This window comes from Lonchura striata, chromosome 4, assembly GCF_050655825.1.
Source record: "Lonchura striata isolate lonStrDom1 chromosome 4, ASM5065582v1, whole genome shotgun sequence".
NCBI classification, from domain to species: Eukaryota; Metazoa; Chordata; class Aves; order Passeriformes; family Estrildidae; genus Lonchura; species Lonchura striata.
The window spans coordinates 68,314,592-68,339,773 of record NC_140706.1 but is presented as its reverse complement, the minus strand read 5'-3'; the positions used below and the strand labels follow the sequence as shown (position 1 = coordinate 68,339,773).

Here is a 25,182-nt window from a genome sequence, read left to right as displayed (position 1 = left end):
TTATTAATATCTTATTAAATTATTTCAAAATCTTCACACACTAGTAAGAAGTAAATGAAATTCTAGGATAGTCACTCTACAAAGTTTTTTTTAACACAGCTTCAAAACAATAACATTTATGTACTTTTTATTGTATCAAATAATTAGTTCATGGGAATTGGAATAGACTAAACATGAGACTATCCCATTTCGAATGGCTCTTGCTATTTCCTCCTGGACTAAACATTTAAGTCAGTGTCAATCAAATGAATGCCCACTTTAAAATTGCTTTTGCATATGGCTTCACTGAATTGCATTTGATTTCCACCTCCCTCCCCCCATCCCAAATTCATCAGGCTATTTTAACATTAAAACTCTTCCCTTCAATCCCATTTGGCAGGCTGGTGATAAACCACTGAGACTATTCAGAGATGTTAGTTGAATTGGTACAATTCAACCAGGACTGTGACCATGCTTGTTAGTATTGTTAAAAGTCTCTGATCAAGGTACAAAAGCTAGAAAAAAAATCACCAATGAATTCTGATGGTGGGGATTAAAATGAACATTTATTTGGGGCAGAGATGGCCAGGATCTCAGAAATATGTTTTGCAAAACTAAGCAAAGGGAACAGAAAGCTTGAGGGGAAAAATAATGCAATTTTTCAGTTGGACAGGCAGATTTTCAGGACATTGGATCAGGCACATCTATTTTATCTATCTCAAAATGCTTCTTGATGGAAAAGGTCTGCATGTTGTGTTGGTTTATTTTATTACTTTCCAGATTCCCTTTACAGTCAGAACACATGCAATTTTCTGATCAATCATCCAAGCCAAATAAGACCATCATTTTCCATAACAAAAAGGAACTTCCTAGAACAAACTCAAATCCAAATCAGAAATACAGGAACTTCAACTTGCTTTTACTGCCCCAAAATTCATCTATCTGCATTCAGACAGAAGGGCAAGGGGGAATGTTCCTTTCTGCCACTGTTTTATTCTGTCCAAAGCTGGTCAGTGTCTTGAAATATCTGTGCACTGCAAATCATAAATTTCTTTGATAAATTGATACAACACTATCCTGGAATGCTGGATGTTAGTGAGCTTTAAATTGCTGAAGGTTTTTTTGTCCCTAATGCTCAAAGAAAGCGAAGGGATTTTGAGTAACAGTTTGCGAGGCATGTGCTTGTTGAGCAATTACTCCTAGCATGTATAATGCTGAAGAAGATCTCATTTCTCTTGCAGAGCGGCCTCTGTATATCAGCCATCTGCAACTGACTTTAGCCATCAGCCCCTGCAGAAGCATGGTTTCATCTTTCACTGAAGGATTAGCCCATGCCATTCTCATCCACTATAGTCTTGCCTATCTATACACTTAACGCCTTATTTTTAAATGTCTCTTTCCTGATTATAATACACAGATTATAATTCTCAGGGGTGATGGGAAGATGAGGAGATGATCTGTACAAGTACAAGGGGGGCATTCCATCAAATTTTCAATAAGCTCTGAAAGGGACATAACCTCTCTTTGTTGTGGGTGCAGTTGAATCTTTTCTGTTCTCTTCTTTTGCCAGGAAGATATGAGTGGCTGGAGTGTTTGGTTCTATATATAACTGGTTGATGTCAGCTGGATGCCAACCCCTTTGGAGAGGATCAGCCCCCCAGTTTGTCTCAGTGCTAGGTACCATGCAGATCCCAGCACAAGGGTACAAACCATCCAGGACCAGGCAGGTCATCCCCATGCATAACTAACTTCTGAAGCCTCAGCTAAAGGGTTGACATCGCTTTTTATCTGCACAACAAAACAGTAGGGTAAGTGTATTGTTTCCTGAAATGTTTTGACATTGTCTGTCCTACAAACTGTCATATACAAGACATTTATGTAAGCTCTTGATTCTGCAACTTAACAGACGTTTGTATTTTTACTTAGTCAGAAATGCACCTTCTTTAAAGATGACAGAGGAACTCATTTCACTCCTCAGATTCTTTGTTACATTAATAAAATTCAAAATGTAACATTTCTGAAAACATAAACCAAGATGTAAATTAAAATTAGTTTGGAATTTACATCTTGTAGTATAGTGAATAGATGTGAGAAGACCTATACCACTGACACTGATTTTTGCTGAAGGATTTATGTAACCAACTCAAAGTCCATTCCTTTGAATTTTCTATCCATCAAAACATGTTCTAACATCTGTCTGCAAGCAAGAACTGCCAGTGCATTTTGCAGTGCAGTATTTCTCAGTCAGAAACCCCTGACTTCACTGTTCAGCCATTCCCAACAGGCTGCTAGAAATGAAAGTTAGCTGAACTGTGTGCGCTGGCTCAACAATATAAAAATGTGTTGTTTTTTTGCAGCAAGGAAAAGTCATATCAGAAAATCACAATGTTATCAGATTCTGCCCTGGCCAAAGAGAGGAAAGAGCAAGCATCAGCCATTATGGATGAAATACACAGAAATGGTATAGCACTGAACCCAGCTTACTGCATATGCAATGTCCTCTAGCCCTCCCTAATACATTTTTTTAATCATAGAGTTTAACTCTCTTACAGCTTTGTCTCTGGGTGTTTTGCCATAAATAATCTTGTGGGAGTATCATGCTGCCTATGGTAACTAATCCTTTTGTAGTTGCCTCTTTTCATTTGAAAGCTATTTTCAGATGAACAACTGCTGTGGAGGAATGAAGTAATCTAACAGCTGATGTACATTCTGCTAGGATAGCCTTTCAGAACATTATTTGGGGTTAATAACATGACTTCATTCCACATTAAAAGGCTATCATCTAAGAAACATAATGATCTGTACCCTCTTGGTTTGTTGCATTTTTATTTGCTCTGTTTCACTCTGCTTTTTTACATAAATGATAAAAACATTTTAAACAAATGCTCACATCTCCATTCCTCTCAAATCTTGTCTTTGTAACTAACAAATTTACTAGCATTTGTCACTCTCTCTAACGCATAACCACCAGTTAATGTTATCTGACAGAATTTTTACTTCTCTGTACTTGCATTGATGAAAATGCAGGCATTTTTTGGAAAGTTGTTTGATTTTCTAAAACAGGTTATTGAAGGTATGCTTCTAGCATGGCACCTTAAGAAGCAATTAACTCCATTGGAAATACAAATCTGCTTGGCTTTCATTAGGCATGCGCTGGATGCTTTTGGAGAACCTTCCAATCCTGCGCATGAAGCCTTTTTTACCATTTACATAAAAGATCAATTTTCTAAAATTGATAAGCACTCCACAAGCCTCACTGCAACCACAGGGAACTGCATGAATATTTAGAATTTATTAAAGTTATACCACTTCCATGGGATTAAATATTGAACATGGAATTCCAGTTTTGAAAATCTTTTGTGGGCTTTTGTTTCAAAGAACTTTTGGGTGGTTTCTGCACTCACTTGATAACCATTGTGATTTCATGAAGAGTAGGGTGAATGACTTGAGAATTTTTAGAACAAGAAGCTACAAATTTGCCTGGTCCTACTCCTTCTGATACTTCCAGAGGTTTTTTTTCCTGAATTTTTTGTTCCTAAACAAATACCTCTTTACTGTTTCAATTCTCCACTGAACATGCCCTCAAATCTGAAAGCCAGTCTGTCCTTCCAGATTTCATTACAACCCTGGGGTTTTTTTGTATTGTAAACCCAAGCACTACATGCGCCTGAAATAGCCTGTAAGCTCTTCAGGGCAAAAGGAAAAAAAAGTCTTTCATATGTTTGTTTGGAACCAGGCATTTCACATGGTAAATGTTGCTACTATTCATAGCAATACTAATAAATGTAGCATACAGACCTTGAAATCATCGGTATATTTGGATAATCTGTGCTGATGCTTAACATTTGCCTCACATAATCTTCCCCTTTATTATTTACGTATTATCAGATTTGCTGTCAAGATTCATACTCATAGTTATGACAGCTTATCCTGCAAGAGATGCTGTGATATGTGGCCACTGAAGGCAATTCTAACTCTTAGTAAAATTCTATTTTTGCCTCTTCTTCGGGTGCTAGAGGTATTTATATGTTAACAGAAAATGAAAGTCCATGAAATGGGTGTGATAAGAGACTGAAATTTATAACTGTACAAGCTTAGTGAAGCCAGATAGAAACGAGAAGGATAACCAAAGCTGTGGTGACACAAAATATAAGCCAGTTCTCTGGGACCAGATCTGAACAAGCCTTGGAAAAAACATGGAGAAATACCTCATTTAATTGGTTAGATTCAGCTTAACTAATTTTTGATATTTTGTTTTGCCCCGAATTGTTAATTCATTGAGCTTAATTTGAGACCTAGAAAGTGAACTGCTGTCTCTCTGGGCTTGGAATCACTGTTCCTAATGACAATTCTGAAACTGGTTTTTACATCAAAACTAAATGTACAGTTCCAGCCAGACTCACAGCCCTTTGAAACTCTCCACTGCTAACACAGGTACACAATAACAGAAGGCTCTGGTACAACATTACGCAAACCCTAGCACCTTTGAATGGGGTAAGCATGCCTACTCCACTTTTATTTCAGACTCTTTTTATTATAATGCTTTCAGGTAAACAGTGACTCTCCACTTCCTTGTTAAAATATAATCACAGCAGGAACAGCTGTTGGTAGACTCCAAAACCAGCCAAGTTTTCTGCCACTGTCAGAGATCACCAATCTCTGGGCAAGACTGGTGAAGACTGGAAGTCCACCTCTGCTGTTGGCTTGTGGGACATGACTTTGTCTCATTTTTTAGAGAAAATGGACACACCATAATATGCTGCAGGAATAGACATCAACTGTAACTTTCTTACAGCTCAAAGAGAAACTGCATGAGTAAATCAGTGGGTGCATTTAGTGACCTCCTCAAGCCCTTGGTTTGTCGCTGGCAGACTTGGACTAATCAGAACATTTCTAAAAATGCTTGGTAAAGAAAACCTTGGATGTATATAAATATGTATGTTTAAGAAAGCCCTTGGAGTTCATCACTTAAATCCCACACCCAGTTCTATATTATTTCTTAAATGCAATCTTCAGTATCTACATGATTAACTGTCTTTCTTGATAGAGTTAAAAGATCTTATTTCTGATACTACAACAAGCATACTAATATTTGTCATTTATCATTAAAGTTTCCAGTCCAGATTAAGGTATTTAGAAGGATAAAGTAAAGGATTAGTAAAGTAAAGTAAAGGTAAACTGAAGGATTAAAGGAATATTAGGTAGTGTATGCAGGAGGGACTATATAAATCATATTCAAATGCAATCTGCTGTGCTTTGAAGCACAGGACAAGAAGAACTTGTTAGAAGCAAATTAAAGAAATTAAGCTAAAAGATTAATATTAGGATTAAACTGTGAATTAAACTTTCAATATTATTTTTCAGTGTCCATCTATGACATTAATGTTCTCTTTCTATCATTCCCTAAATGTCCTCCTTCTCTCATTCTCCATCACCTTATCTGCACTGACAGTGAAACTATCCCTAGACACATCATAAAGCTAGACAGATGATTAGATTTTAGTTGGCAAGGAATTCAAATGAACTTTACACTTATGATTTTGGGATGCTGCCTGGATACACAAGAGTACACAACTGTGGGTTACAAAGTAGCTTGGAGCCTTCAGTTAACATTAACAAGAACAATATGTATGTAAGGGAACAGCAAGGCCCAAAATAGATAAGACCCAGAGTGTCCCAGAAGAATCCCGAGTGCTGTAGACAGAGCTCTGCAATTGCCTTGGCTCCCCAGTCTCTGAGGATGTGCACGCTCCCCATTCTGTGTACAAACAACAAAAGCTTTTCTATGTGTAAATGTTGTTGAATTGTGGGGTGAATTTCTTACTTCTTGTTAATATAAAACCATCCAGCAGTCTCTACTCCAGCAGTCATTTTGAGAAATGATAAAATCAAAATATGACTTGAGGTCTGAATTTTAGGCCATGGGCCAACAACCAGTTATCTCCATGTCAGAGCCAAAATCCCATCACTATCAGCCACTGATAGAGATACACTGGGCAAGCTGAGCCATTTTCTCCCATGTTAGGAACTCTCTGTTCTCTTAAATAACATGAGGTTGTTAGGATTCTTTGCACACACTATTTTTAAAGCAGAAGTGCACAATTCATCTCATGATCCAGTTAACTTGCTCTTCTTCCACTGAAATCCACTGCAAGCATTCAGCTGAAATTGGTACGGACAGAAATGGATCAACAAAGGATGCACTCCAGGGCCCATCTACTTGTTTGATTTACTAGGTGGAAAACTCTTGTCCATCCAGCTTCAGCTAAATATTTAATATATCTGTCTCCATTAAGTTTTCTTAAATGTCAGCACATCACATTGTTTTTCCAACATAAAGTTACTAGGAGACACATGCCATTTACTAAAAACAAAACCCTTCATATGTAATATTGACTGTGGCATTAGGTACCTTCTGCAGCTAATTAATTTGCAATGTTAATTTTAAACTGGGCCTCCTGTCTGCTTACTCTGATAGCAGGATACGTATTATGTATAATTTGTCCTCAATTCATTTTAATGTATTAAAATACATGTCAGAAAAGTTCAGAATTTTAAATCCTGGAGACCATAGGAATATGTGAAGCATACAATGTCCTATTATTGTTATATTTCTTAAATTCTGCAATGCTCTAAGCAAAAACAAATAAATAGAAAATAGTTGCTTCAGTGTTTAGGTTTCTGTGTTCTAAGGTTTAAGTTTTATCTCTAGGTTGAGGACATTCAGTGACAGTTCAGTCACTAAGCAATAGCTCGCTCAGTGCCACCAGCATCCCAGCTTCCAGAAAACCACCATGAAGATGCCAATAGGAATTCTGACATCCAGAATTCTTTGTTTTCAATCCTGATTGATCTCCCCTTACCTTGCTTATGCATTCTCCTTTTCAGATTCCACAGGACGTTAATAAAGACATAGAAATTTTCCCCAAGTAGTGAATTAAGAAATATGCATCCAGTACTTGTTTCCTCTTAGACAGAATAAAACCCAAAAGGTCCTAAATGAATCAATTCCTAGAAGCACATCATAATGATTTGTTGATTCTCATTTTCAACACCTTGAGCTTTATTTTTAAAGTCAGTCTAAAAATAGCATTTAATAGAAACTGGTAGGTGTATTTAAATGGGTTATCTCTTATCTATCCAATGCAGGACACAGAAAGTTAACTGAAAGTTTAATGTGGGAACCTGGGATCAGAAGGAATTTTGTTCCCAGTTTTAGCAGAAGCCAGTTTTTACTAGCCTGCTATTAATATTGTGTGTAGGACACTATAGACCTGATCTTGATAACAACTGATTTGGAGCTTGAGGTGTTTATCTTTAAAAATACAGGTTTGTGGTGCTCAATAATCTCCTCCAAAATTTGGGAAGAAGGCTTTATTTCACTAACACCATGTGACGCTGTGTTATGTGTTAACTAAATATGCATGAACAAGTTGCTGGATTTCAGGTGCAGAGCATGGAATATCAGAAATTTGAGACAAACAGAGGTTTGTACTTACCCATTGCATTGCAGTCTCACCCACCCTGAACCTTGGAAAAAAGGTCAGCACGCCCAGAGATATCATGGTGGAGGAATTGTCAACACTCAGCAACAGAGGGGCCAGGCTCTTCAAGCGACGCCAGCGGAGATCTGACAAATACACATATGAAAATTATCATTATGTGGCAAACAAGCCAAGAAATGTGAGTATTTTCTAATGACTTCTTAATGATTCTACTTCGGGTTCCTTTGGTGCACATGATACACATTGTGTATGATTTACTTGCAGTTTCAGGAAAAAGAAAAGCAAATCTTAGAATGAGGCTAAGAAGAAGTGAGTCAATTGTATTTTATTAAATGAGATCCTATAGACAAAAAAAAAATTACATTTCTTTTTATATGGTATAGATATTTTCAACATCTTTGATCAGTTGCTCAACAGACGTTATATTACACTGGGATAAAATGAGATCCACTTTGAACTTTGATAAATCTGCCTTTTTACAATAAATCTGCACAAAAGAAATCCTGTTTAAAAAAACTTGAATAACTCCACAGACCACCCAAGGCTATCACTAAACAGTATCATTTAAAAACTCATCTATGAATACTGTCCCCTCATTTCTCCCTCTATTGAATAATAGAAGCTAGACAGAAAAATTCTGAGCACATTATCAATCTTGTCAGAATTCTGTATGCAATCACATGATTTTGCTACAGTCTGACAGATCCATTTCCCTCTAGTCCACTTTTTCTCTCCAAAACCACAGTCAGTATGTGTCAGTATGACATTCCAAAACATGAAAAAACGATGCCTCTGGCTCCTGTTCCCTCCCCTAAATGTCTATTTAGCACCGCTGGTGGTGTCTGCATCATCTTTAGGGTTCTGTCTGCCAAAGTTAATCTTTCTAACATACTTCAGGATGACTAGAAAACATTCTGCCTTGATCTTTTTTTGTTGTTACTTCAAGTTTAAACAAGTATTATTTGTTTGCTTTCCTATTCAAGAAACTCTTACTCTAAACCAATCTATATTTAAATAGCTTTTAGCCTATGTGTCATGGCTAAAATAAGATGCTGACTTCTTATGAGACTCTAATTCTATATTTATGCAACAATGATTAAGCCTTCAGATGTTTCCTTAGAACCGATATCCCAATAGGAGGGTGGAAAATAACACCATATCATGAATCTCCAGAAAGTGATCTGCACTGAGGTTGTTATTTCTACTACAAATAAAGGAAAAGACAATCCCAAACAATAGCAGTTCAACAAATGCAGCGAATTTTCAACTGATAGGGGAAGAGACGCTTTGAAGTATCAATGCTTTGAAACTCAAAGGGATCAAACTTGCCAGATTTCTTGACCCTTTAGGTAGCATGGGTGCTCTGTTGGGTACAGAACAGCTTCTAGCATCTAGTGACCAAAAAAATGCTCATTTTTGGTTACTTAGACAATGCAGGTGTGAAGGGAATACTCTACCAAACAGCAGCACAGTGTGCTTTAGCACTGTGCATGCTGGAAATTAGATCTGGGCTGTAAATCGGAGCACTGGTGCAGCCTCCCCAGAGAATGCCATGCCTCAGGTGCTATTTCTTTGTGTCCAAACACAGCGTGGAGAGCCCATCCAGAGTGTCAGAATGGACGGCCTCAGCGTGGAAGGAATCCCCCAGCATGCCCCAATGACACCTCCCAACACACCTGACCCCCGCAGCCCTCCACACCCTGACAACATTGCCCCAGGTAATACGGGAGTCTGCAGACAATGAATACATTCAGTCTCATTGCACAGCAAAGAAATGACCATTTTTAAGGCAGTATCTTCAAGAAGAAGATAATGGACTAATACTAGAAATAGACACATTTGAGTCAGGTAACTAATCAGAACTTCTCCAAGAAATGCAAAGTGATACTCTTAGCTGCTTGTGTTCATTTTTAAGAGATCTGATACAACTTTTGTACTACTTCTCTCTAAACTGAAAACATATCTTAATATCAAGAGAGACTGCTCCTTCATATACAGGTCTTAAAAACACTGAGAAAGAGATCCTCTGATTTAAAACCACATGAATACATTGATTTTTCTTTGTTAAACCATTGTTTCCAACATGTAACACCCTGCTCAACAGTCAGCAAACTATCCATTGTAGTTTAATTATCCATAAATATAAATCTGAAGCCACTAAATTTTGCTAGAATCCTTTAGAGAGGAGTAAGTTTGAAAGGAATTTGTGTCTGGCTGCATAAACTGTTCTTTTTTAAATCCTTAACTGTGAGGGTACTGTTGGCTTTATTTAAAGGAGTGAGTTACAAGAAGGCCTTATTTTGTATTCTTTAAAGACTAGAAAAAGCTAATTTGTTTTAATTTATTTATTCAGTGATATAGCCCTTCTTCCTGTTTATGAATTATCCATGAGCAGACCGTGGTTTTTACAAATTCATTCTTTGTTCAGAATTGCTCAATGCATGTTTTGTGCAGACCTTTTCCAGTCCATGTAAACTAGGTCAGTCCTGCTCTGCTGGTGTCTGCTGAGGCTCTGTGCATCCTTTGGCCAAACACAATGCAAACAGAGGTAATTTCCATTGCTAAGACATGATAGAAATCTCCAAGCCTTTCTTTAGGCAAAAAAGGTCTGGTCAGAGTAGACACTAAGCCACAGGGAGGTTTAAGCATATAGAATGAAATAGCATTCATTTAAAGACCTAGATGTAGATATGCTTGTGGAAATTTTCACTCAAAGAGGTAGAATTATATTACTTTTAATCAGCAATCTATTTTTAAAATATTTTTGTTAATTTAGCCAAAGGACTATGTACTATCTGCTTTCAAACAAATGCTTACAATTGAAACAAACTTATAAAAAAAAACCAAAATAAACTCAGCCTCAGAAGAAGTTGGAATACTTTGGAGGAGTTATCTGCCTAAAAGGCTACAAATTTACCCTGCCAGATTTCTGTTTCTGTGTAGCAGTGGCCTGGTGACTTGAACCAACTGTTAATTTTAACTCACTGAGAAATTCTGCTGTGTTAGTTTCTGCTTGCACAGGACAGTGACAAGGAAGCAGAAAACACAAAGAATCACTATAATCATTTTACCTTGATCACATTGCAGGATATTCTGGACCACTGAAAGAAATTCCTCCTGAAAAGTTCAACACTACTGCTGTGCCAAAGTATTACCAGTCTCCCTGGATAGAAGCCATTAGGGATGATCCAGAACTGCTGGAAGCTTTATATCCTAAACTTTTCACACCTGAAGCAAAGCCGGAACTGCCTGACTACAGGAGCTTTAACAGGTAATCCTTAATGAACACTGAATTTTACTGATCAGAGGAAAATTACTGTGAAATAAAATGTTACCACCAGCTTTAAAAACCCTACCACCTGTGTTTGCAAGTGTATGCATAAACATGAACACAAACATTGATTACAAGTGGCAAACAAGAGCATTAAGGAGCAAATTAGTCTATCTCTAAAGTATGGGCCCAAATTCAAACTGTAGACCTAGGAACAGAAGATAAATTGCTAAAAATAGTGAAAGAAAGTATCCAAATACAGTGCCCAGAGAAGTCATGGATGCCCATTGCTGGAGGTGTTCAGGAGGTGGTCAGGCTGCACAGAGCTCTGAGCAACCTGCTCTAGTGAAAGACCTCCATGCCCATGACAGGGGGGTTGGAACTAAATAATCTTTGAGGGTACTTCCAACCCAAACCACTCCATGAGTCTATGATTCTGTAATTCAGTGTACCAATAAATGGGAAATATAAGCTTCAATTTTTTTTTCAGGATGCCTATTGTTGACTTCAGTAAGTATGGTATTGTCAGATCTCTCAGTCAGAGCTTTGTTTCTAAGTTATGTAGTGCAAAGTACTCTTTTTCTGTTTATTTTTTAAATACAACTCACATGGCTTTGTTTTAGGCAATGAATGGTGGTGCAATGAACTTTATCCCACAACCAATCCCTCACACTAAATAGCAAGAAGATTTCCTCTTTTATTTCAGTGTAACATTTTTTATATATTTGACAACCTTCAGCAACAAATTAACAGATTAAACATTGTTTTACTTACATAGTAACTAGTGTATCATGGCTTTCAGTAGAACTTCTAGATATATGGACAACACTGGGTTTTTAACGCTTTAAAGCAAATTCTTACTCGTGTCTTTTGCTTTCTTTCATTCCATTTACACTATTTTTATTTACTGAAGTACTGGACAACCCTGCTGAGTTCCAGACAGCTGAGCCAAACCCAAACCCCTCCTCAAAAGGCCAGACAGCAATCTATTGAAAAACAAAATTGTTCATGGCAAAACAAACTTAGAGAAATATACCACAAACATAACTTATGTTCCTGATGTTGACGTGGGCCTCAACTATGAGTGCAAGGACTAAAACATTACACAATTTAACATCAAAATTGGCACTGCAGACACTGCATTAGTTCTGATTTCCTAGCAGCAATATACGTTGCCATGTTAATAACTGAGTCTGTGGTACACTCTTCTCAGCAGACAAAATAGCAAACACAAGTCAGAGATGTGCCACAGCTGCCAACATCAGAACAGTAACAGCACAGTTTATGTACTGTGCTTATTGTAACCTAAAAAAAAAAAAAAAAAAAAAATAGAGCCCAAGAAAATGCTGAAGATACAAAAGCATGGAGACAGAATTAGTTCTCCCTCTCACAAGAGGTGCTAGTCATTATTGTGAAGGACAGCATCAGTCAGGGCACAGAGACTCCATTAACAGGGATATCTGTCTTGAGACAGTGTCTGATGGCTTCTTTGTGGATTTAAAGGCTGTCTTTGTGGCGCTGTGTTCTGCTAGCTGCCCTCCTCACAACACTATTTGAATTTCTTTCTATGTGGAGTTTCTCTGTGTATGATGTGGCAGAACTATGGCTCACCAAAGTCTGAATTTCTTGAACATATGTGCATTCTTATAAGGGAAAAGTCAATACTCTTCCTTGTAACTGCCATAAAAACCTAAAATCTGGCACATAAATCCAAATCCAGACTGTGAAACTGGTAAAATTCAACCCAAAAAATATATAAACATAGTCCACAACTACTCTCCTTCTCATGGAAAAAACCTGATATCCAGTAAAAAAGGATGCCTGGTAGCCCTAGAAAAGCTGTGACATGTTATAGTCAGACATATGTTTTCTAGCAGATTCAAAAAGAAATTGAGAATTTGAAAAATTAAAATTCAAGATACTCATCTCTTGGAGAGGATTTTACAGCCATGACTTAGATGTCTACACTCCTAAAAATGCACAGGAGAGTGTTCAATGATGGGATTAAAAAGAGCACACTGCCATGCCAAGCTATCCAACAAAAGAAGACTACCTGGACTCTTGTGCCTAGATCCTACTAAGTCACCCTGTGCATCTAGGTCACAGCATCCTTGGCTTGCTTAATTGCAGTCTTGGAGAGAAAGCAAATTATACTGTATTAAACAATTTAAGTGTGACATAATGGCACCATTTTGTTATCAGTGAGGGTATCTATCTAGGCTTTCCATCCTGCCTCATCATCCAGTAAAGTGCCGTTGTGTTTGCTCTCCTGCAAAGCGCTGCTACAGTCACCATTAGTCAGGAGCGGGTGTGGTTAACAGCAAGTGTGAGCCATAGGATTCCCAAGGGAAATGGGCCTGGGATCCCTCCCGGTTCATTCGCTGGCGTCTGTAGAAATGGCACTCAGACTTAACAAATAATTTCAGGCTCCTTTCAGCTTTCCTTGTTACACAACAAACTGGAAAAGCAGCACAACCTGAGCAGGTAGGGAGGTCTGATATATTGGAACTGGAGCACACATTCACAGCTAGAAGTGTCTTCAGCACTAAACAGCATCCAGATTGTTTTCCCCACTATCCAGCAGTGAAGAGGGGACTGTGGACCCTGCAGCAGTGCAGTTTTTATAACACAAAGGAATTTTTAAAAACAAATAAGGAATTCATAGAGGTATTTTTTTGAGTTTAGTATTCATTTTAAGCTGCAGGGACCTTGCAGTGCTGGCAGGTCACTGGAGGAAGAGCTGTGGAAGCAAATGTCAGGAGGGTTTGTGCAGCGAGGCAAGGCTGTCTGTGAGTCAGGCAGCGGTGCTCTGACAGCACAGCACTGGGCAGAGGGGAGTGGGGCTCAGAGGGGCTCTGACCAGACTGTGCACACCAGGCTACTCCTTCTCTTCCTCAGAGATAAAACGGATCTGTGCTAGCAGAGAAAAGCAGCAGAACAGACTATGCCATCTGGCTTCTCTTGGAGATTCATTCCTATTAGGATTGAAAAAACATTTACTAGTGAAAAAATTTCTTGTCTCTTTTACCAGTGTGGAAGCACCAAGTAATAAATGTGTGGGAAGGCAGCATGAATCTGCATTTGCTAAGGAGTTTATAAAATTACTTAAATTAGTACTTTTATTCCATTTGCTTTCTTGGAGCTGGATAAAATGTCAAAGGTAGGATTATGAGTAACATACAAAACACCACATCTTACTCACATAGGACAAGCAAGTCAGACTAGTTCAGCCTCTCCTACCAGATAAATTCTGCTTTCTCAATTCCCAAAGACTACTCTTTCAAAAGCACTGCAAGAATTCAGTCCATCTGGACTGGGCTCTGTTTTCGTTGATTCATGGATTCTGAAGTCTATTATAAAATGCTAAGATCCAGAGTCCCACAGGGATTTTGGGTGCTAACTTAAAGTGATGTGAGATGAGTGGGAGCTGGGTGCTTAGGCAGTGAAGCTCCCATGAAGCTCCAAGCATTTTGCAGGGTCAAATTCTTTGCTCCTATGTCCCATTTTTTCACAGAATTAATGATAAACAAAATGTTCTATGAAGGATGATCCCATTTTAAAATGTGAAACATAATTTTTGTGATTATGTAACCAAAGGTGCTAATCTAATGCAGTTAAAACATTTCTTCAGACTTTCCCAGATCATTAGCTAAAAGCAGTCTCCTATGTTGAGACAATATAATATTGAAAAAGAAAGACTAAGGGTAAAAAAATGAAAAATAAATACTATTAAAATGACATGTAAAAATAAACATGTACCTGCTATTATTAAATCAAGCATCTACTTTTTAGGAATATGCAAAGTGAATATTAAACAATCTGTTACACTTCCTGCTATTTCCTATGGCTCTGAACCAGCATTTCCACCCTTATGAGCAATGACTGCTGGAATTTTTTAGGCATGAGATTTAGGCTTCTATGCAATGAATCAGAGCTCAAGTAGCACAGCTGATGTGTGTGCAACAGAGGTCATTACAACACCATGTTGTCAGACAACTTATTGTTCACAATAATATATTTACTGCTGCTGTAAAGGAAAATCAACATCTCTTAGCCAATTACTGTACTCTCCTTTCTGTCAATCATCATGTGCCCTTGCCTATAAGGCAGGAATGCACAGTTCTCTGAGGTCAGACTTTGTATAGCAACTACAGGAGGGTATTTTGCTACAAAAGATACTTGAATTCCAAAGAAAGCCCTCCTGTTTCTGTTACATATAGGAATATGCTCTATTTAAAACACATAAATACTACAAAGAGGATGTTTCAGACAACAGAATTGTTTTTCAAATTATACAACTATTATAATTCTGTTTATTTTGATTATCCCTTTAATATACACATCAATGATAATTAAACATAACAACAATGTGAGAATGTGTATCGTAATTAGGGCAGCAATTAAAACAATATTTATTATCCGGTGAGATGTAGATCACTACATTCACTCTGTGCCAATTACCAAGCAATTATTTTTAATCGGTATCATACAGACCCATGTTGACATTGTGACCTAGAAGACAGCTCCACAAGAAAATCTTGATACCACAGGCTCGATACCACCTTTGGATAAACAATTCCCTTTGACCTCAAAAGAGTTTAATGCCTGGACTGGCTGCTGCAACATCTTGTCTCACCATAATTTGAGACACATTTTTAAAGCTTAATCTAAAGCAGTGCTCTTCTCTCAGTGAGGGTGCATGCCCAAAGCTTTTTTTATATCTCCAAGGATTGATGCTTTGGAGTTAACACCATCCCCTTCAACAAATGCTACTCGTACCAAAATGCAGTGAATCATCCATGTAATGAGAGAGCAGCACCACTTCTTTCATGACATGGATTCAATTTTTTTGAACTAATCTCTTCTTTTTGTGTATGTGTACTTCATTCTTAGCACAAAACTTAAGGGTTTTATCCTGATGAAAAGCCTAGACAGACCTTCAAATTATTTATTTTAGTTTCTGTTGGTATTAATTTCTCCAGGATTCTGCTGTAATACCTGGAGCCATTGGAAATACATTCCATCGGATCTGTTGTTTTGTACCACACACCAAATATAACAAGGCTGGTGAAATTCCATTTCAACAAAAATTCATTTTCCCATACTATAACATGTCTGGTTTTTGCAGAAACCAGGTGATCTTGTGGAGTTTGAAAATCTGACACTCTTCACTGGCTAGAATACATCCCAGCAAAGCTATGCAACTCATCAAAATGCAGAGCACATACCATAGTCTGTTTGTTTGTCCAAAGGAGGCTGGAAGAAGTGACAGGAAAACTCATGGATTTTTTTTCAGTCTGAAACCTGTATATACAGAAGATCGGGGTGGAATTTGGAAATACTGTTGTTATAAAGTATTTGCAAGTGCATGTAACAGTCAACTCCAGCTTAGTATTCCTTATCTTTCAGTTTCTCAGGCTTACTGCCTGGGGGAAAATCTACATTTAAATAACATGAAAAATACTGGCTGAACAGTGTTTCAAGGTTTAGTTACATAAACATTTTCTTCAGAAACAAAGCTGGCTATCAAGTCCTCACCCATTCCCTCCTTTCCAGAACTTGTTGTCTTTGGCTGTTCCTTTCTGCTTCACTCATTAAGCTCCATTCCTCTTCACTTGTATTGCTACAATTGTTTGAGCATACTGATATAAACTAGATTGCTGAAATAATTTGGATTTTGAAGTGCTTCTCTGTTTTGAAGGGTCTTTGTTTAACCCAGATCACACAAGTGACCCAAGTTTATAGCACAACCCACATACATTCTAACTGGTACAACAATATGGTGCAGAAACACAGTGCAGTGGGTGGAACAAGCAGCTGAGGAGAGGAGAAAATGGGGTGAGAAGTTTCTGAACTAATTACTTGCTAGAGAGAATGTGTTGAGCTACAGTTTCAGACTTATCAACTTATCACCAACAAAATAAGTTTAGTAACTGTGACTCACCAATTACATGGTTTTCTTGTAACTTCTTTTTCTCTTGGCTTTTCCATCCATTTGAATTTTTTAAAAGGCTGCAAGCTTTATCTAAGGGGAAATGAATCAGATCTTAAAGAGAATTCCCCAGAAAAACAAACAGAATGCTTTTGTTTCCAAAGCTTGAAAATGTAAACAAGAAACTAGAACTAAAATCTGTTCTTTTCAGCTTCTGGAATGGAAAGAAAATAAGTATTTTTAAGATCACATTTAACTTTTATTTCTCTGATATCTACAGGGTTGCCACTCCCTTTGGTGGTTTTGAGAGAGCATCAAAGCTGGTTAAATTCAAGGTACCCGATTATAATATGCTGATGCTAAATGATCCCAGATTCATGATCCTTGCAAACCCTCTTGCTGCCAGAAGATCCTTCAACAGGACTCCCAAAGGATGGACATCCGAGAATATTCCTGTAGTGTTCATTCAGCCTGCGGAATCCAACACTGTTCCAGAAACAGAGGACCTGTGAGAGAGGTTGCATTCTACATGGTACAAAATGCTCAAAGCTGCACATCCGTGTTTTTTTGGTCCAAATATTACTAAAGGCTACTGACTAAATTTTTCATTGGAAGCTGGAGTATACTTAATAATTTGGGATGCAGTGTCTCTTTTCTGGCACCCAGTTTCATCTGTAAACACAAACTAAATAAAGTAACTTGGAAAATATGACAGTGATGTTTACATTTTGTGTTTACATGTTCTTTTACTTTCTGAAACATTTGCATGTAATTTAAGAGCAGGTGTACCAAGAAAAAAGAAGTGACAGTACTCTAAAGGGACTTGAAAGGTACGATAATTTAGGGAAAACAACCAAACTCTGCACTCAATGCACCCCAAGTCCTGCCTGCTCAAGATAAGCTCTGAAAAATCAACCTTCTTCCCAAACCCTGCCTTTGGCCCAAGGTAAGAATTGTGTCACTACTTCAGTGACAGCAAGTTCAGGCCATTTTCGTCCTTTCTGACTCTTCCTCAGCTGTTATGATGCACATCAGTGCCTGTGTCACCTGGTTTTGTTTACAAAAAACTCAGTGAATTTGGCAATGACAAGGATTACGTACTGGGATGAAAAAGTACAGAGGTATTTCCTGGATGTCTAGAATGTTTGTGTTATTCACAACTAAAAAGCCCAGCAATGACTGGTTATGTCAGACATACAAAAATAGTATCACCAAGCTCTGGTACCACAAATGTTTTTTCTTACTAAAAGGAAATTTCATAGACCTTTCCCCCTACATCTATACTGGTACTTAAAAGCATGAGAGAGTCCTTGCTCTTATGGACTGACAAGCTCTGATATTTTATAAGTATCAGTATACAAGTTTTTCAAATGTTATTTCAAGGCAGGTAGCTGGCAAAGGAAATTTTGCCATCCATTTTCTGTCATTTACTTTCTCACACAATTTTCACAAATAAATGTACAGATCCCGAACAAATTTAGGAAATAAAGAAATAAATTTTTAAAAAATTACCTCATTGACTGAGAACACTTTCCTAGCAAGAGATTTGTTTAGGGATCTTAACTGTGCACGCTGTACAACCATTAAATGGACAATGACAAAATATTAATTCTTCAAGGTTAAAGATGCAAGACTAAAGAAAAAAGCTATGGTGAAGTGTAATGCAAACAAGTTCTGGAGGAATTAGCATTTTATGAGTATTCGTAAGGCTGTTTGAAGAGAAATATGAGAAAACTGGTGCATAGCACATACACAGTGAGGACTGTGAAGAGGGGAGGCATCATTTTTACTGTATTCTCTGTAAAAACAACCTATTCATACAGAGCATGCCACCTTGCTTCTTACACAGCACACATAATGGCAACTTTAATTCCCTATTTATCCGTGGATCCACTGGAGCCGAACGGGCTCAGGAGACTTCAGAAGTTTGAGAGGCGCTTTGCTTGCTATAGACACGTTTAGCCGATGGTCCAAACAAAAGCAACCCCCGACAGTCCTTACGTTCTCTCTGACACTTCCCAAAGGAGCAGTGGCACCGCCAAACCAGGAGCTCTGATTCCCCTCTCAGCTCAGTCGTTAGCTGCAGCGTAAGAGCCCTGTGCCTCCTGCTCCCAGCTCTGCCACCAGAGAGCCGCAAGCACGCCAGCCCATCGCACGGGCTGGAGCGCTGCAGCCGCACCGTTCAACCTTCCCGTACCGAGGGGCTTGTGCCAAACCACCTGCTGGGAAGAGGCCACGCTAAACTCCTGAGCCGTGCCCTGGAAGGGTTTGGGAGAGTGCTAATTGGCAGAGGGAGGGCTATGCAATGTGCTAAGCATTCAACAGCACGCAGGAGCCAGTGCCAGTGTCCAGGAATGTTCCTTGGCTGCATCAGCCTGGATGGAGCCTCATTGTGCAAGTCCCACTGCAATAAACAAATCCCTCTGCCAAAATCCAACTCGTTTGCCTCAAAGGAACATCTCTTGGTAAGACTGGGAATTCAGAAGTCCACTGCTACCTTCACTGGGTTTTAGGACCTGCATTTATTTTTTCAGTCTGTAATATTGCACTTGAAATGGACCCTAGAACTAAAGGAAAGCTGAAGGGGGGCTCCTAAAGGCTTCTTTTAGTGGTAACAAATACAGCTGCAAGGACAGATTGAATGGGAAAACACACAAGTAAGTTTTACACAAACAGAAACATGGACAAGTTCATAAATATTTCAGGAGATGTGCATTTAACATCATGTACATTTTATCGAAAGACACTGCTATTTGCTTTGAAAAGAGAAAGTCGCTAAAGGTATGGTGAGAAGTCAGAAGTATGGTGAGAATAAATATATAATAAAAATGCCTAAAAGTCTTAGTTCAAAAAGGTTTTTTTGGTCTCATTTTTATTTACATTAAGGTACCTATTGCAGCACTTTAAAGGGAACTCAAAAATTCATTTAAATATTTTCACTGAAAATGTGTTGAATTGAGAAAATAGCTTTACTATTTTGCAGTCTATACAAAATTCCCTGTGATCATAGTATGTAAAAAATTAAAGATGCACACTTCCAAATAGCTCCATGACTATAAGGGATTTTTAAAATATGAACTTTAAACCTTTTTTGACATGAAAAATCAGGGTTCATGGCCTGCACTGTCTGCTCTGGAGAGAAAAAAAATTAATCGCTCCCTTCTTAGAAGTCTCAAATATGTCAGCATGTTTTGGCTGCTTTCCCTCCTGCATTACCCATATAACTGACAATTGTGGAAATAAATTATTATTCTATTGTCTCAAAGTATCCCTGTGTTTAAATTAATTTAATACACATTGTCTCAATCAGAAGCAGAAAAAACACACTGGAGACAGAATTCTATTCCCAGTGAAATCAAACAAAGGTTTTGGCACTGCCCTCTGTGCAGACAGAACTTCTACATGGTATTGATTTCATCTCAACATGTATTTGTAATCAGAATTTATACTATATGTTCAGCATCACAATGGATGTTTTGGATTACCGAGCTGGGCCTATATAGGTAGTTTGTTTTGCATTTTTACATATGGGGAAGTGTTAACAACCATATCATGCCTTAGAAATACTTTGGGAAGCCAAATGGAAATGCAGGGGAAAATGAGCCCATATCTATTTAGGTATCTTTAAAATTATTTTCAAACCAGACATGAATAATCTGCACTCTACCTCAGCTCCTAGATGGCCTTACTAACCAGCAAAAAATATTCTGGGCAGCACCTAAACCAAGATAAAACAGACTTCCTGAAATACATTAAGACTGTGGAGCATAAACCCCCATATATTAGATTAGAATTTTTCATTGTGAGGCCCATAAATTATAAGCAGACAAGACAGAAATACCAGAAGATCCCTATAAGGCTGACAAGTCACATAGCACTGTCTCCTTCATTATTCCCAGAGGCTACATGCTGTTCAAAACCAAATAAAAAGTGATCCAAATGATTTATAAATAGTATGTTTGCCACAGAGCTGTTATGTAACTGGGTGTTAGAATATAGATTATAAGATACTTACGAATTGCTGTCAGAATACTGATACAGTTTAAGAAACAAAAAATTGCATATAATACTCTTAATAAAAGGAAATAAAGAAGCCACTGAAAGGGTGAAATCCTTTCTAGGAAAGAATGCATTATTTAAAACAGCCTTCAGACTAAGTGTTCAGAGCAAGGAAAAACTACTACTACAGAGCTCTAACCCTTCTCTCTCAAAAAAAAAAAAAAAAAAAAAAAAAGAAGTTATCATGGTTTAAGAGTACAATAGAGGACACTCAAAAGACAAAAAGACAAATAAAACTATACTGCAAGGACACAGTAATTAAACTATCTCAACACAAATAAAGGAAGCTATGACAGAGGTCTCCACAAATGGTATGGAAAAGATGATGAGGGAAACAGGGAAACATAACACAGGAACAAACTGACTCTTAATAAAATGGTAAGGAACCAACTTTAAAATTAACGGAATAAATATTATTTCAAAAATGCCTGATTGTGGAACCTGGTGCTCTAAGATTCTATGGGTCAAAAACTATTAATAACTTCAAAATAGAATAAACAACTTAATAGTGGTAACTATGCCTATTATGGATAATGGCTACTATGGGATCTGCACCTGGAACATAGGAAGTGTGTAAGAATGATCGCCCCACATCTACCCCATTTTTTTTCTATAAATATCTTTTACTGGGCACTGTCAAACATCTGGAAAAGAAGGATTTGTCAGTCCTATGAAGTACTTTCTGTCCCCCAAAGCCATGTATTAAAGTACCATGTCAATTCTAGCACAGGCCGTTAGTACAATGTTCATTAATTTAAATCAAAATATCCATTAGGTGAGCAGTGAGAGCAAAGTCAATTCCCACATGGAAATGGGGACATTTAAATGCAAGCGAGAATCAGAGGGAGCCAAAGCTAACTTAAACATCCCACACAGCATATGGACACTGCAGGGAACACAAAAACCTGACCTCAGCTACACCTTTGGCAAGAGTCCTGATCCTATAGAGAGAGCTCAGGTTAGGACACAACACACAAAACTTGTTCCTCAGTTTTCCCTTTAATAAAATAGAAATTCTAATGCAAGCTGTATAAACCTTTACTTTTATTATAGTATATTTGGGAGTTGGGGTTTTGGTTTTTTGGTTTTTTTTCTTTTCTGTTTTTTTTTTTTTTGTTAGTTTGTTTTTTGTTTTGTTTTTGTTTGTTTTGGTTTGGGGTTTTTGCTGTTGTTTTGGTTTTTTCTTTGTTTGTTTTTCATGTTGAAGAATGAATTTCATTGTAAAAATAAAGAAAGTAAAAAATAGCCTTACATGAGTACACACATAATATTACTGGCTATGGTGTAAAATGAATGCAAGAAACATTTCAAGTAGAATAATGTTCTACTTTCATTTTACTTGAAATACTGGATTTCATTCTACAATGGGCAGGCTTTAACTAATAAAAGTATCAACAAATTAGTATTTGATGTTCTTCAAATAAAGACGTAACTTTAGCTATTAAAAAGTCCAAATAACTTCTCTTACTGTTATTTTTGGACAAAACTTTAAACTAAATTCAGGATGAATTCACAATCCTTTTGTTTTCAAATGGAAATTGGATTTCCTGAGAACAGACTATTCATCCAAAATACCTGGCCCAGAATTTGCAATACTTCCCTACTGCACAAAGACACTGTGAGACATAGTTAAACAACACTTGCAAAAGGCAGAGGATTTATAAATCACTGTAAGAGTGAAAATAAGCCCTGGTATTTTAAGCCAACTATTCTTTCAAAAGCAAATGGAGATTAAAATATTCAATGGTGTTTGTACAAAGAACAGCTTGAACTTTGCCAGTTCAGAGCTGGCTGTACTCAGCACAGGAAAGCCCTCAGGCTGCTTGCATGGAAGGTGTAACTTAGAACTGGATTTCTCCAGAGTTCTGAAGGACATATGGACAGCCATCTTCCAAAACAAAATAGTAAAAAGTTTCAAATCTTGAGGAGATCCTGGGTGCCAGGAGGCTGACCATACCCAGTCCCCACAGAGGGAAAGCTGGCAGCCATGCACAAGTCCAGAGTGTATCATTCCACTTCCTTTTCTTTTGAGAAGATTCTCTGCAGAGCCAATTTAATATAGGCAAATACTAACGTGAAACTGTGGTTATTACCCTCTTGATTACTGAAAGATGACTATGCAAGATAACTACAAATGATTATAAACAAACATTTGAGGCATGACAGGCTCTTCCTAGGCTGGCCTACTGTACGTCAAGGAGCCAAGTAAGGCTTAATTCCAGCAGTGAATTCCAGCACTATGTCATTCCTCAAGTTCTTAATGAGAACATTTAGACTATTTGCTGGCAAAGGTAACAACAAGAACATGCTGTACAAAAAGGAAGGAAAAGAGCAAGCTGAACTAAAATGGAAGTGTCTATTTCCTATCTGGGTTTTGTAGTGATGCAAATCTATCTCATTAAGTCTCCCAGCTGAAAAGGAAGCGATACTACATGCAGCTCAAAATGAAAAGTCTCCTTATATTTAGTGATGTCACTTTATCATTCCTTCAGATGTGGCTTATAAAATAGGCATAAAGAAAGGAAAATAAGGAAATGGGAAGCATCAGTGGGATGGAAGCATTAAAGCAGACCTGCAGCTCTAGGGTTCTGTGAGATGAAGACAGTGCTATTTTAGAATACGTTCCTTGAACAAGACATTTTCTCTTAGCAATGTTTAGACATCTCGACAGTTAAAAAACTTCCTCTAATTTTCAATCTAAATTTGGTCATAGCCATCTTAATTTCTTATTACAACTTTTTTTTTTTAATTAATACATGCTTCCATTCCGGTCACATTTGCTTCAACTGGTATATTCAGACTGTAAGATTTTTTATGTTTCAGTTGCCCAGACTAAAAAATTCAAGTCCTTTTAGTCTCTTGTCCACTCCTTTCATTTAGTAGGAATTTAAAACATATTTTTACAACTCTTCTAAGTTCAATTTCTTGCATGTGGATTTCCAGATTTGTTCTGTTTTAAGGTGTCACTGACCACATGTGCAACACATGGCATTAGTACTGTTTTATGTGTACAAGAAGTACAGGAATGAAATTGTGACTGGATTCACATTTTCCACAGTAGCATCGAATCAGTGACTCACAGCCACTCTGTCTCTGGTTTGCACACCCACTTCTTTAAAATTCTCTCATCTTCCACCCGACAAGCTCTGAGCTTTTATCAGGGAGCCTTTCCCATTAGGTTATAACACACAACCTTGTACTTTATATTGCATCCCATTTTATTTCTCTACGCCTCAAGCTCATCCAATTAGTTCAGTACAACACCACGCTACAGGAACTGTTTCCCAACTTTGTGATGCCAACAGAGCTCATTAGCAAGTTCTAGGTTTTGTGCCAGGACCACTAATGAAAAATTGAACAATATGAGTTTAAATATCAATTTTCAGACAGAGCTCCAACTTCCCCCTGCCATTAAGTGTACCATATTGCTACCTTTTCCTTTACCCATCTGACACTTATCTTAAAAATTTCCCTTTTCTTCAGTGTGACAAGTTTATCTAGAAAAGCAGTTAGTCTATCACAGAAAGAAAGCAGGCAAATCTGACATGATCTGTCTATGGCAAACAAAAAAAAAAAAGTTTTATGCTTTTTATCCTATTTACTTCCACATTTTTTTTCTCTAAGAAGTCATCAACATGTTTAAATACTGTTTTAACCCTGTTACATTTTACTTGGGTATAGACTGAGGTGCATGAGGAAGGGACTCAACTCATGTATTTCTAATCAAATCATCCTCAGTTTCTAACCCAGGACAAAATACAAAACATTTTTTGCATTCTATTATCTGAAGTATTCAATGTATTTTTTTTTCAATGAGACAGAATATATATTATGTAATGTCAGCCGCTATATTATTTCTCATTTTATAATCACTAAGTTCTTCTCTTTTGTTTTCATTTTACTTCATGTTGGGTTTTACCCTGAAAGTTCAATTCAACCACAGGAGTTGTCTGCATGAATCAGACCTCTCTTTCTTTACTTTTTCTGTTGCAGACATCCATTCTTATTGGTTTACATGCTAGGAGGAAGCAATAAATGAGACCTGGAAACTTGTAAGGATTGTTGAAGACTGATACAACCCAAAGAAAGATCATCATGAAAACTTTATTTTTTCAAGAACATCCAGATGAGGACACAATTTTGAAGAGTTGTCAGATATATACAGCATGCACAGAATTGTCTTATACTTCAACTGTTTCAACAAATAACTTTAAAAACTAAAATCCTTTCCTATTTTAGGCTATCCTATTACATTGTTGTTCCACAGAAGTAGATTATTGGACTGGAAACTGGATTATCCAAGAGGAAAAATATTCAGTTGCAAGACTTATGCAACCCCCACCCTTTTCCTTGTTCCTAAAGAATGAAAAAAAATCAAGAACACAGAGACCTTGTTCCAGGCGCATTATCATCAAAAAGTCTGGAGAAGAATGCAA

General features: G+C 37.5%; 2 protein-coding genes across 2 annotated transcripts in view; one reads left to right on the top strand and one right to left on the bottom strand.

The window, feature by feature from the left end:
- SEC24D (SEC24 homolog D, COPII component) overlaps positions 1-7,607 on the bottom strand; it is a 157,151-nt gene extending 149,544 nt beyond the window's left edge. The window contains exon 1 of the mRNA XM_021554979.4: positions 7,479-7,607. The gene's annotated coding sequence lies outside the window, so the exon portion shown is untranslated. The remainder of the gene's footprint in view (positions 1-7,478) is intronic.
- Positions 1,555-17,396, top strand: MYOZ2 (myozenin 2). The gene is made up of 6 exons (XM_021554983.3): positions 1,555-1,787; positions 2,337-2,440; positions 7,493-7,662; positions 9,073-9,202; positions 10,572-10,755; positions 16,968-17,396. Exons 2-6 carry the CDS (start codon positions 2,365-2,367, stop codon positions 17,197-17,199), a joined length of 792 nt encoding a protein of 263 aa, XP_021410658.1. The 5' UTR covers positions 1,555-1,787; positions 2,337-2,364; the 3' UTR covers positions 17,200-17,396.
- The last annotated feature ends 7,786 nt before the right edge of the window (positions 17,397-25,182 follow it).